Source organism: Ziziphus jujuba, chromosome 6 (genome assembly GCF_031755915.1).
Source record: "Ziziphus jujuba cultivar Dongzao chromosome 6, ASM3175591v1".
Classification (NCBI taxonomy): Eukaryota; Viridiplantae; Streptophyta; class Magnoliopsida; order Rosales; family Rhamnaceae; genus Ziziphus; species Ziziphus jujuba.
The window spans coordinates 16,641,247-16,654,924 of record NC_083384.1 but is presented as its reverse complement, the minus strand read 5'-3'; the positions used below and the strand labels follow the sequence as shown (position 1 = coordinate 16,654,924).

Below are 13,678 nucleotides of genomic sequence, written 5' to 3'. Positions count from 1 at the left end.
ATGATTTAAATTTATGGATTTTATAATTTTTAGATGCACCGTGCACGTACTGGTGTTCTGATTATGTGATATGGTATATGTGATATGGTTAGTGTGCACACGGTTGTGATTAGCGCGCAGGTGGGTGTGATTAGCGCGCAGGTGATGTGATTAGCGCGCAGGTGGGTGTGAGTAGCGCGCGGTTGATATTATGAGGGTGTCCTGTGGATGCCATCGGAGAGGGCGGCCACCCCCCTTTGGCCGGGACACCAGGTTAGCAGCGGCGCAGTGGGACGCCACGCGACCGTATGCCGGTTTCTTTCTATAACCTCCTGTCTGGCGGTACCTTGGGACGCTGGGTACTGTTGGCGCCACTGGTATATAGTGGGTGCATTAAATGATTTTTCAGAACTGTGTTTTAAAAATAAAATGTTTGGAAACTGAATTGGAATTAAAAATATAATTGTTACCGCTTCTGGTATTTAATTGATGTCTTGGTTTTCGGGGAATATGGATAAAGGGTTTTGTGAAAATGTTTTAAAAGGGGAACCTTTCCAACTGAGAGAATTGTAAGGGTTTTGAGAGAAAATATTATTTCCAAATAATTATTATTTATATACCTATTACCGTGGTATTATATTGTATAGTAGTAGGGTCGCTCACTGAGATGATTAGCATCTCACACTCTTAAATTCCGTTCCTCTAGGTACCAGGTTGTCGGTGTTCATTCGGAGCGGACTCGATCTTCATCGCTGTTTTACTTCGTGAAGTACCCTGTTCTTCTTTATTGCAGTTGTACTATTTCTTCCACTCTTGTTGTATTTATTATGCACTGGATTACTGTATTTATTTTGAAGTGCTGAAATTTGTGGAACCAACTTGTAGTACTGTGGGAGGAATAAGGGGACAATTTTAGAAGTGTGTTTTCAGTGCAGGTAAATTTGTGGTAAGTAAATCCCTTAGGGGAGGCTCTGCTGGATTTTCCGTTGGAGAGTTCGGTAGGGTTTCCCTGGGATCAGGGCTGTCTAGGGTTCCGGGGAAGGAATTCTGGACGGGTCCTGACAATGCCCGCTATGCTTATGAAAAATGTGAAAATTGTTTTATGATTTAAATTTATGGATTTTATAATTTTTAGATGCACCGTGCACGTACTGGTGTTCTGATTATGTGATATGGTATATGTGATATGGTTAGTGTGCACACGGTTGTGATTAGCGCGCAGGTGGGTGTGATTAGCGCGCAGGTGATGTGATTAGCGCGCAGGTGGGTGTGAGTAGCGCGCGGTTGATATTATGAGGGTGTCCTGTGGATGCCATCGGAGAGGGCGGCCACCCCCCTTTGGCCGGGACACCAGGTTAGCAGCGGCGCTGTGGGACGCCACGTGACCGTATGCCGGTTTCTCTCTATAACCTCCTGTCTGGCGGTACCTTGGGACGCTGGGTACTGTTGGCGCCACTGGTATATAGTGGGTGCATCAAATGATTTTCAGAACTGTGTTTTAAAAATAAAATGTTAATGAAAAATATAATTGTTACCGCTTCTGGTATTTAATTGATGTCTTGGTTTTTCGGGGAATATGAATAAAGGGTTTTGTGAAAATGTTTTAAAAGGGGAACCTTTCCAACTGAGAGAATTGTAAGGGTTTTGAGAGAAATTATTATTTCCAAATAATTATTATTTATACTTATTACTGTGATATTATATGGTATAGTAGTAGAGTCGCTCACTGAGATGATTAGCATCTCACACTCTTAAATTCCGTTCCTCTAGGTACCAGGTTGTCGGTGTTCACTCGGAGCGGACTTGATCTTCCTCGCTGTTTTAGTTCGGCAGTACCCTGTTATTCTTTTATTGCAGTTGTAATATTTCTTTCACTCTTGTTGTATTTATTTTGCACTGGATTACTGTATTTATTTTTTTTTAGTACTGCAATTTGTGGAACCAATTTGTAGTTTGTGGGAGGAATAAGGGGATATTTTTGAAGTGTGTTTTCAGTGCAGGTAAATTTGTGGTAAGTAAATCCCTTAGGGGAGGCTCTGCCGGATTTTCCGTTGGAAGGTTCGGTAGGGTTTCCCTGGGATCAGGGCTGTCTAGGGTTCCGGGGAAGGAATTCTGGACGGGTCCTGACAGTTGGTATCAGAGCTCTAGGTTCTAGTATTCCGAAGGGATTGTGCATTGTTGTGTGTCCCATCCATGTCTAGTCTCTCGTTTTACCCGCGTGAAAGCGTTCTTTCCGTTTGTCTCGAAGTAAATTCGTTGCTCGAGTTTGAATAACTCTAATCTTCGAGGGTGACAATTAGGATCATCTAGCCTAACGGGAAATTCCTATGGCCTAGTCGATGGTCGAGGATGCCTTTTCTTTTTGAAGGTCAAGCTTATCATCTTGAATGGTATCCGTTTCGTTCATGGAGAAGAATGATGATTGCCTAAGGATGTGTGTCGATCGATTTCAAGGCGTCAAAATATTTTCCCGATCGATTATCAAAATTTAAATGCTTTTCAAGGTGTTTTATTCAAGTATTTTTGGTTTGTGTTCATACATGTATCTGTATGTTATATTGTTTGATATTATACTGCACCATATGGAGGCGGCGAACCAATGTGGTCCATGTAGAGCTAGCCCCATGATCATGTTGCCTACGAGCCCGGGGAATTGGACGGCCAATATAGGCAACCACCCTGGTTTGTATTGGTAGCAGAGTGTCAGCGACAGTTGGAATCATGGATTACGTAACATGGAGAAGGTGTCGTACGTACCTCCATTACAAGCGTGCATATTTTATTTTATGCTATGGATTTTAAGATATGAATTTCAATGTGGAGTTTTAACAATTGCCTATGCAAGTTAGGTATATTTGAAAAATATATTTTATTATTTGTTTTATGTTATGGTTTTTCCAAGAGCGACTTAAGGGTTAAGTATCGCCAGTCGAGAATCCAAAGCAGGGTATCGTTGAGTTCAAAAAGGAGATCTTAAAGGAAGCACGCGGTTCAAAGTATGCGATACACCCCAAGGGTACCAAGACGTATGGAATGCTCACTGGATGACATGGTGGTTTGGCACGATAAAGGAAGTTGCAAGATCCGAATAAAGGTACTTAGGTCACCGATAAGTAAGAGTAGGGAGATGTAAACATGGATTTCGTGCTTAAACTATCATTCACAAAGAGAAGGTACGACAGCGTTTAGAGAATCAAGCAAGCTCCGGATAGCGACTAAAGTTCTACTTGGTGGTTGATGAGGTTAATGAGATGAGGATGATTCCTTAGGCATGGTTGGATGTTTAAGCATGGTTATTTTTCATTCTAGAAGCTAAGATCTTGATATCTTATTTCCTTGGAGATTTAAGGTTCGTATTGATGGTGCTTCATCGATTCAAGGTGGTTGATATTGTTGGTGATAATTTACAATGATAAGGAGTATGATTTTTGGGACGGAGTTAGAATTTAAGAAGTGTGGAATACTTTATTGGGTTAAGGATCTAGTGATTTGTTCATAGTATTGGTGGTGATGCTAGAATTAAGATTTAAATTTCTTATTGCTTGAGGTGTGGATTCATGGAATCTATTTGAAATGGGGGAAACTTAGGGTTTTCAAGAATGGTATTTGGATGTTGAGAATTTTATTCATGACCTTGATGAATTTAGTTAAAAGAAAGATTGATGTTTGTCGAGGTTAAGACTATTGGTTAATCAATGAGGAGCAAGGGTTTTATAATTGTAAGTACTAGGAGGGTAATCGAAGATAAGTGAATTAATCTCAACCTTAACTTGGTGATACCAGTATTTGAGGAAATTAGACTTAAGTTCTAATCTAACCTTTTAAAGTGCTGATCGAGTCACGAGAGTTGGTTGTTGGTTTAAGGATGCATGCTTTAGAAGCACCTTATGGTTAACGTTCGACTATGACCAAGACTTGTAGATCGTGTTCTCGTGGACCAATTTGACTATCCTTAATTAGTGGGCATGAGAAGGAAAGTTGCACAAGAGGGAAGTTAAAGTCACTATTAGGCGAATGTAGTGGCAGATGCTTTGAGTAGGAAGGCTACTGGATCCCTTGCTCACATCCAAGTCATCCAACTACCTCTCATGGTGGAGTTGAAGAAGATGGGGGTGTTAATGCATATGCATCCTTCAGGAGTTCTCATGGCTAGCTTCCAGGTACGACCGGTGTTGGTGGATCGTATAGTAGAGACCCAAATGGAAGATCCTAAGTTGAGGACAATTAAGGGCAAGGTACAAGAAGGTCTTGATCCGGAATTTTCCATAAGGAGGGATGGAGCCCTCGTGTATAAAGGACGACTTTGTGTTCCGGATATTCCAGGACTCAAGAAGGAGATTTTAGAGGAGGCGCATAGCTCGATGTATGCGATGCATCCGGGAAGTACCAAGATGTACCGGACGCTTGTTAAGTATTATTGGTGGATTGGTATGAAGAGAGAAGTGGCAGACTTCGTATTAAAGTGTTTGATTTGTCAACAAGTGAAAGCAGAAAGACAGAAGCCTTCGGGACTACTCCAACCTTTACCGATTCCCGTGTGGAAGTGGGAAGAACTCAACATGGACTTCGTATTCAAGCTTCCTTCCACACCTAGAAGGTACGACGGCATTTGGGTAATCATTGATCGTCTCACCAAGTCGGCACACTTCCTACCGGTACGAGAACATTTTTTCACCCGAGAAGTTAGCTTAGTTGTTCGTGCAACGCATTGTAAGTCTTCATGGAGTACCGTTAGCCATCGTCTCCGATCGAGATCCGCGCTTTACTTCACGACTATGGCGGAAATTGGCTGATGCACTAGGAGCAAGACTTAACTACAGCACCGCTTTTCACCCGCAATCTGATGGACAAGCAGAGTGCACAATTCGGACATTAGAAGACCTGCTAAGGTCTTGCATTATGCAGTTTCGTGGTAGCTGGGATGAACAACTGCCATTGATAGAGTTTTGTCCTCCTGCGTACCGTGAGGCGAGAAGGAGAGAGTTCGAGGAACTGCGACAGGGGAACATGACAGTGACCGAGTACGAGAGGAGATTCCGAGAACTATCAGGATTCTGCATGCACCTGATTCCCGACGATCACACGAAGAAGGTGAGGTTCATAGACGGATTGAAAGAGAGCATCGGCTACACCATTTCTGGATCAGTACATCCCACCTATCAGTCCGCCAGGGATGCAGCGCTCGAGCTAGAGAGACAGGAGGAGATACACAGACCCTCGAGGCGCAGATCATTCGAAGGTTCGTATAGCGGAGTACCTCGACAAGGGGCAGCTAAGAAGAGCCATAGCTCAGGCTCAGACAGTGATGGGTTAAGCCCACGAGGCAGATTCCAGAGGAGAGATAGTTATCGCATGCCCCAGCCAGCTCGCCATTCGATCAGTGTGGATGCAAGCTCGTATCAGCAGTCACGCATTGGTTCTCCGCGGATTTGTCCACTTTGTAGGGGGAATCATTCGGGGCAGTGTCAGATGGATGGTTTATGCTTTCGGTGTGGGCAGCCAGGTCACATAAGGAGGGATTGCCCTTATGGTAGTGGCAGTGTGCTAGAAGCAGGTCGACGGACACAGCATACAAGGGTATTTCCAGGACAGAGTTCCCAGGGGAGTCAGCCAGTAGGAGTTTCTTCGGGATCAGTCCAGCCGTCTGCAGGATCGAGTCGAGGTAGAGGAAGGAGACCCCAACAGACAAGTCAAGGCCGGGTGTTTGCTATGACGCAGCAGGGAGCCAGGACTACGCCCGTCGATTTGACAGATCAAGTGATGGAAGCAGACCTGATCCTGTTGGATCTATCCGGACTTGAAGTAGTGTTGGGCATGGATTGGTTGGCAAGGAACTACTTAGTCGAGGAAGCGACATGGGAGCCCGAAGCGCAGGTGCGTGATCAGAACCCTTGTTACGTGCGGAAATTTCGAGGACGAAATTTTTGTAAGGGGGGAAGGCTGTAACACCCCGTCCCAAATCGCACCGGAATCCGCAAATCTTTTACTTTCTTGATGTGGGATAATTGAAAAACTTTTATTTCTAAAATCCAATTGGTTTTCTTGCTTTAATCCATGTGGGGTATTTTTCCTTATACTTCCCTATTACCTTAGGTCAAAAATATTAGTACAAACAAATGTAATATTGCACAAATTATATATATATATATATATGCATTCCTACTCACTTTCCAAGTTGCTTAGAACTTCATGAACCGAAAAAAGTTTCTCAAATATTTTACAAGAATAATAATCAAAAGATCCAAAGATTTGGAACTTATTTTATTCATGTTTCATTACTATATTACAATCTGAAAGTACAAATCTAATTATTTATTGAGCAAAGGCAATAGAAAAACTGCACCAACTCTGCCATACTATATATCATACCAAACACAAAGCAACTAAAAAAGCAACAATTTAAATAAGTAATCTTTATCCTATTTAAATTAAAATATGGTGCATATATATATATATATATATATATTTGGTTATTTTTTATCTTTTATAAAGATGCATTACACGTTTAAGAAGGAACGCAGAAAACAGAGCAAAATACATAAAACATTTTTTTTATATATATTTTTCACACACACACTTGCTTCAATAGACAAAAAACAAATATATATATATATATATATATATATATATAAGCTTTCACGTTTTTCATAGTTCATGAACCATAGTAAATATGTTCCTACATTTCCCATATATATTTATTATATATCCTAGAGAAACCAAATATTAAATTTGGTTTATTAATCCAACAATCCTTCTTGTAAACCAATTTTTCTTTTAACTCCAAGCTTCGTAATTATCTCTTTGAAAAGCTGTTGCCTAAGAGGTTTTGTTAAGATATCTGCCAACTAGTCTCTGCTTCTGCAATATTCAATTTGAATGGTTCCATCTTTGATAAGATCCTTGATAAAATGAAATCTAGTTCGAATGTGTTTAGTCCTCACATGTAGAATAGGATCTTTAGCAACTGATATAGTTGAACTATTATCACAAAACAAAAAGATTTGGCTTTTCTGGCTTAAACTTGAGACTCTCCAAGACTCCTTGTAACCAGATAATTTAACAACCTGCAGCACAAGCAGCTATGTGCTCTGCTTCAGTGGTTGAAAGTGCTACCACTGGTTGTATCTTTGACATCTAGGAAATTGCTCCACTCCCAATGTTGAACACATAACCAGCAACACTTTTATTGTCATAAACGTTTCCAGCAAGATCACTATCAATGTAACCAATAAGATTAATTGGAAGATTTGCTTGATAAAAATATACCATTGTCAATGGTCCCTTTAACATATCTCAAAACTCTTTTAACAGCTTCCAAATGATTTGATATGGCTTCTCAATAAATCTGCTCACCAAACTAACTGTAAACATGATATCAGGCTTTGTTGCCATTAGATACATCAAATTTCCAACTAGACTTCAAAAAACACTTGGATTGACAAGTTTTCCTTCGCCATTTTTACTTAACTTTAATCCAACAACACATGGAGTTGAAATCTGATTTGCTTGCTCCATTTTAAACTTCTTCAAAATACCATTTACCTATTTCTCTTGAGAAATAAAATTCCTTCTCTGCCTTGATGAACTTCAATTCCCAGAAAATGATGTAGCTTTCCTAAATCTTTCATTTCAAACTTCCCTTTCATTAATGCTCTAAAATTATTTAATAACTCCATATTGTCGCCAATGAATATGAGATCATCAACATAAAGACTCACAATAATGAAACCTTCTTTACCATGATTCTTGACAAATAGAGTATGCTCATATGGACACTTCTGAAAGCCATTCTTCTAAAAATAAGAATTAATTCAACTATACCATGCTCTAGGTGATTGTCTAAAACCATATAAGGCCTTCCTCAACTTATAAACTTTATGCTCTTCACCCTTCTTCACAAAACCAGGTGGTTGTTGAATGAGAATTTCTACATCAAGATATCCATTCAAGAAGGCAGACTTAACATCCATTTGATAAATTTCCCAATTATTTTGAGCTGCAAGAGAGAATATCAGTTGAACAGTTTCAAGTTTCAAGTCATGAAACTGGTGCAAAAACTTCTTTGAAATCTTCATCTTCTTTTTGCTTGTACCCCTTGATAACTAATCTTGCCTTGTATTTGTTGATTGAACCATCTGGATTGAACTTTGTCTTGAACACCCACTTAACTCCAATAGCATTTTTCTTTGCTGGAAGAGAAGTGAGTTCCCATATGCTATTTCTTTCAATTACAAAAAGAAATAGGATCTTCTCCTGTAAAAAAAAGGCAAAGAAAATATTCTCTTAATTTATTGGCTGAGTTGCATCATATATCTCCTACCTAGTCCTTCTCTTTCTCCATTGGGAAGAATCTTCATTTTATGAATCTTGAGAATTTCTTTCATCTTCAACTACAACACATGGTGTCTTGAGTGAAACATTTGCTTCAAAGTCATATAAAGATGATGCTTCATCAAATTTCACATCTTTACTTACTATAATCTTCTTTGTAAGTGGATATACAAATTATGAGCTCCAGATCTTTCGCTATATCCCACAAAAGTACATTTTTCAGCCTTGTCATCCTACTTGTTTCTCATAGCATCAAGAATATGTGCATATGCAAGTCTTCCAAAAATTCTCAAATGATGAACACTTGGTTTTGACTGGTACTAGGCTTCATGAGGAGTGCAATTTTGCAAAGCTTTTGTTGGTGACTTGTTGATTAAATAGTTAGAAAACATACAGCTCTTTTCATAAACACCATTTTGTTGTGGTGAATAATGAGTTGTTAGTTCATGTTTTATACCAGCCTCCTTATAAAATAATTCAAACTCATTTGAAAGATATTCTCCACCATGATCAGTTCTCAAAGTTTTAATCTCATATCCTAAAAACTTTTCAACATGAGCTTTAAAATCCTTGAAAGCTTGCAATGCTTCTGATTTTTCTTTAAGAAAGAATGTCCAAACTTTTTTTGAAAAATCATCGATAAAGGAAATAAAGCACCTATTACCTCCCATAGATGGTTCTGGCATTGGAACACATAAATCTGAATGGACAAGCTTAAGAGGTCTTCTAGCTTGTTGAAAAGATTTCGAAGGAAAAGTATCACGATGCTACTTTCCAAGTTGGCAAGCTTCACATACTCCCATCATTTGATCAATTTCAGATAGGCCTTTAACCATTTTTCTCTTCGATAGTAATCTTAGACTTCCAATATTTAAATGACCAAATCTATCATGCCATATTTTTGAATTTTCTCCATCAACAGATCTAAAACAATCAATATTAGAGATTTTCAGTGTAAGAGGAAATAAATTATTTGAACCCACTGGAATTTTAGCAACAAGCTGACTTTTCCTCCTTAGAATGCACATATTATCATGGAAGTGAATATTGAATATCAAATTTCTCTTTCAAAAGTTTCCCAGTGCTTATTAAATTACATTACAATCTAGGGACATAATAAACTTCTGACATTTTCTTCAAAGTTCTAGATTTAGTTTTAAAAACAATTTCTCCCATATCTTGTACTTTATAGGATTTTGCATCTCCAATTGTCATTTGACCCCATTCAAATTCTTCTAATGATGAAAACAAATACTTATTTCTAGTCATATGCTTACTTGTTCCACTATCTAAATACCAAACATTATTTGTATCACCATAGCAAGCAAAAAGCAAGGTTTCAGAATTACCTTCCCCTTATCATGAATGAACCTAACATTCTTTTTTTGATTAGGGTGATTATTCTAACATTCATTTGCTTTATGTCTAGGCTTGTGACAATAAAAGCATGAAAAATAGCCATGTCCATGAAAATTAGAACCTCTTCCTCTTCTTTCTCTAAATTTGCCAGCTCTTCCCCTTTGTGATGTGCTTTTTGGCTGATTTATATTTTCTGAAGGATCTTCTTTGCTTGGACTTCCTCTCCCTCTTCCATGAAATTTAGAACCTCTTCCACTAGTATTGACTCCTCTGCCACATCCTCGAAAATTAGGTCGTGAGAAATTTTGCCCTTTATATATGTAACTTGTGATTTAAGAGCTTGTTCAATCGAAATCTGATTGGATGAAGCAATAGTTCTTTTATTTACTTGAAATTCATGAGACTTTAAAATGCCAAATAACTTCTCTATTGAAATAGTAGATAAATTCTTTGATTCTTCTACTGCAACCCAACAAAATCAAATTTTCCTGCAAGACTTTGAAGAACCTTTTCAACAACCTTTTGATCTTCTAAATTTCTCCATTAGAAGCCATTTGATTCACAATAGAAGTAACCTTAATGAAATAATCTGAAATGCTTTCACTCTCCTTCATTTCTAATTTTTCAAATTCTGCTCTTAAAATTTGCAGATGTACCTTTTTCACCTTTTCTTCTCCCTTATATGCTGATTGGATCATCTCCTAGGCTTGCTTGGATGTTTCTGCTTTTGCAATCCTTTCAAATATTTGTCTTTCAATGGTTTGATAAATCTAAAAGAGAGCCTTGCTGTCTTTCTCTCTTTTTTCTTTCAAAAAAGTGCTTTGTGCTATAGTTAGACTCTCTTCATCTTTTGGCTCTTCATATCCATCTTCAATAATACTCCATAACTTAAATGATTTTAGTAGTACCTTCATCTGATGGCTCCAATAATCTATACCGGTTATTGGTTATTTTTTATATTTTATAAAGATGCATTACACATTTAAGAAAGAGAGTAGAAAATAGAGCAAAATACATACAACTTTTATATATATATATATATATATATATTTTTTTTTTTCACATGCACCTTTGCTTCAATAGACAACAAACAGAGATATATGAGCTTTCACATTTTTCATAGTTCATGAACCATATTAAATATGTTCTTCAATAGACAAAAAACAGAGATATATAAGATTTCACATTTTTCAAAGTTCATGAACCATATTAAATATGTTCTTACATTTCCCATAAATATTTATTATATACTCTAGAGAAACCAAATATTAAATTTGGTTTATTATTCCAACATATATATATATATATACACACACGCACACGCACACGCACACTAAACTCCATCTAAGTAAGCTGAATGTTTGAATCATAGGCAGCGCCAGGTTTCCAATAACTAGGGATGGCATTGTTGGATTGGACCCAGGTATTGCCAGCACTTCCTTTCACTTGGAACCTCAAGCTTATAGAACCTTCTGGTGGGTTAGAGAAGTCAAATACTGCTCCAAAGGCTTTTCTCATAGGCTTCCATTCATCGTCATTCTCCTGAACCATAAACAACATCCGTTTAATATCTTTTGCTCCAAATTTCGACTATATAAAACAAAGCAAAACCAAAAAGATTACCTGCGACAACTCCACCGCTGTGATGTCATTTTGTCCTTCTGCGTATAGAATGATTATGGCCAAGTATTGTGGATATCTACTATTCTCATTGACCTTGAACATGAGATTGTAACCAGAGAACTTGCAAGAGATCCTTCTGTATTCGACATCAACAACACCCAAAGCAAACAACTCCAAGGCCATGTTTGGCTTTGCCAACTTTGTGTAGGCTCTTGAGCTGAGAATGAAATCTGTTCTGTCTCCTTGACCATAGTCAGTCACCACAATGTTCACCCCATCATAACTGCAATATCGAGGATTTGTGCACGTAACCTGAAAATTGTTAAAAAAAGGAAACAAAAAGTTAAAAAACGAGTTTTTGAATCTTAAGCTAAATTATATAGCTACTTTAATGTATAGTTAATAATTAGTAGCAATATGATTTGAACTTTGAGTACTGAAAACGATTTCAAGTAGGTGAGTTTATGCACTTTTTGGGATATTATGAATTTTTGTTATATAATTTTGTTGGAATTCCCTCTAAGCATATATCTCCCCACCATATATAATTCATTGCGGGAAATTTGTTCTATAACGTACAAAACTAATTGAAGCACACCTGATAACATGCACCACAGCCAGTTCCATTCCTGTAGAGCCTAGAAACTCCTGCAACATTGCCATAATTGACAGTCCTTCCATATTCTCCAAACCCACAGGCACCACCTAAACAAAATCAACATCACTTTAGCTTAATTGTATATTTGTAATATTATAAGCAACTATGAAGTAGTACTTTTCTTGCTGTGTAAAGCAAATTTTGTACTTTTTGCTGAAGTTGAAAAAGCACGTGGGTCTAAAATGTTAATTGTGCACTAAAATGAACAGAAAAAAGTGTGATAAGTTAATTTTTTTACATACGTGGATTTCCATAGTCATCAGGGCTATCATAATAGGTTGCTCTGGAGCTTTTAAAGGTGCTCTGAGAGGTACAAATTAATGGAAAGAGAACGACAAGACCAAGAAAAACAATATGTTTTTCTATTGTAAATCTCATTTTGACAAGTATTTCCAAGAAAATAAAATGGAAGGTAGACAAAGAAGGCTGAGCTAAAAGAGTAGAGAAAGGGAAATGAGGAGGTTGAGAGAGCAAAGAATTCAAGAATCCTATATTTATAGTTGATTTGGAGGCAGGGTAGTTGTTGTTGGCCACCTTTTTCTTCCACTTGATGGTAGGGAGTACAAAGGGGAATGCTCAAGTTTCTGGATTAGATAGATGATGTGTACACGTAGACCTCCTTATTGATCCTTTAAGATCATTTCATGATTTTATTTTTTCAGTTTTTTTAAAACTTAAGAAAAGGAAAAAAATAATAATAATAATATTTGTTCTCTATCAACCAAGAGGAAACATTTTGAAAAGTTTTTTGCTCAACGGTTTTCTGTTAAAATTCTCCATCTCTTTGTCCCGGCAGCTAACTTTAACGGAATTTCTAATAATCATTACAGTAAAGACAATTTGTTCCTTCTTTTTTTTTTTTTTTTTTCTATTCCCTATTTTTTATGCGGTGTGGATTAGAGTTAGGAAGTTTCTATCATAGGCATTTATTGGCATACTTGACCATTATATATTTTGCAGTCTTGTTTGGTGATGGTTTATAAATCAATTCTATGAAAAACCAACTATTTCACCATATTCAAAATTGGCAAGGTTTTAGTAAGTTGAATTTATGTGAAGAATTAAGCTTGACAAGTTCTTATTCTTTTTGTCAAGTCTACTATTCTCTTTCCATCAATCTATATTGTCCTTATATTCATTTTCTATAAACTCCCACTTGGGTTTTTTTAATAACAGCAGCACTATTTTCTCTTAAAAAATTAATCAACTCGTGGACTACATACAGTAACAGTCACAACTAAACCATTTTGGCGAGAAGTACAACAGCTATGGCAGCCATCTATTGGAACACCCTTAATAAAGGAATAAGAAGCAAACATGGCATGAGTGCATTATAGCAAATAAGCTTATAGCTCTTCCCCATGTCATGTCAAATTTATTAGTGGATTCTAAGTTTGGGTTACAGCATTCAAAATGGATCCTCACTAAAACAACAACTATGGCATCCATCTATTGGAACACCCTTTCTCTTTCTCTTGTACCATTAATCATACTTTGTTGACTTTGCTTAATGACTTTGCTTACTAGCATTAATCATACTTTGTTGACTTTGCTTACTAGCATTAATCATACTTTGTTGACTTTGCTTAAGAAAAGAATAAGGAGCTTAACGTCTCCATCTAGTATAGGAATAAGGAAAGCATTATAACAAATAAGACATAACAACTTTAATTTGAACTTTCAAGGAGAAGGAAAAAGCAAAAAGGTATAAAAGAAGATTTTTTTTTT

The 13,678-nt window shown here is 37.3% G+C and overlaps 1 protein-coding gene across 1 annotated transcript; it reads right to left on the bottom strand.

Annotated features, from left to right (window-relative positions):
* Positions 1–10,744: 10,744 nt before the first annotated feature.
* On the bottom strand, positions 10,745–12,397 carry LOC107430374 (expansin-like B1). The gene is made up of 4 exons (XM_016041207.4): positions 12,193–12,397; positions 11,891–11,997; positions 11,293–11,604; positions 10,745–11,211 (listed from the first exon to the last, which is right to left on the bottom strand). The coding sequence occupies exons 1-4, from the start codon at positions 12,326–12,328 to the stop codon at positions 11,014–11,016; spliced, it is 753 nt and encodes a 250-aa protein (XP_015896693.3). The 5' UTR covers positions 12,329–12,397; the 3' UTR covers positions 10,745–11,013.
* Positions 12,398–13,678: the final 1,281 nt, after the last annotated feature.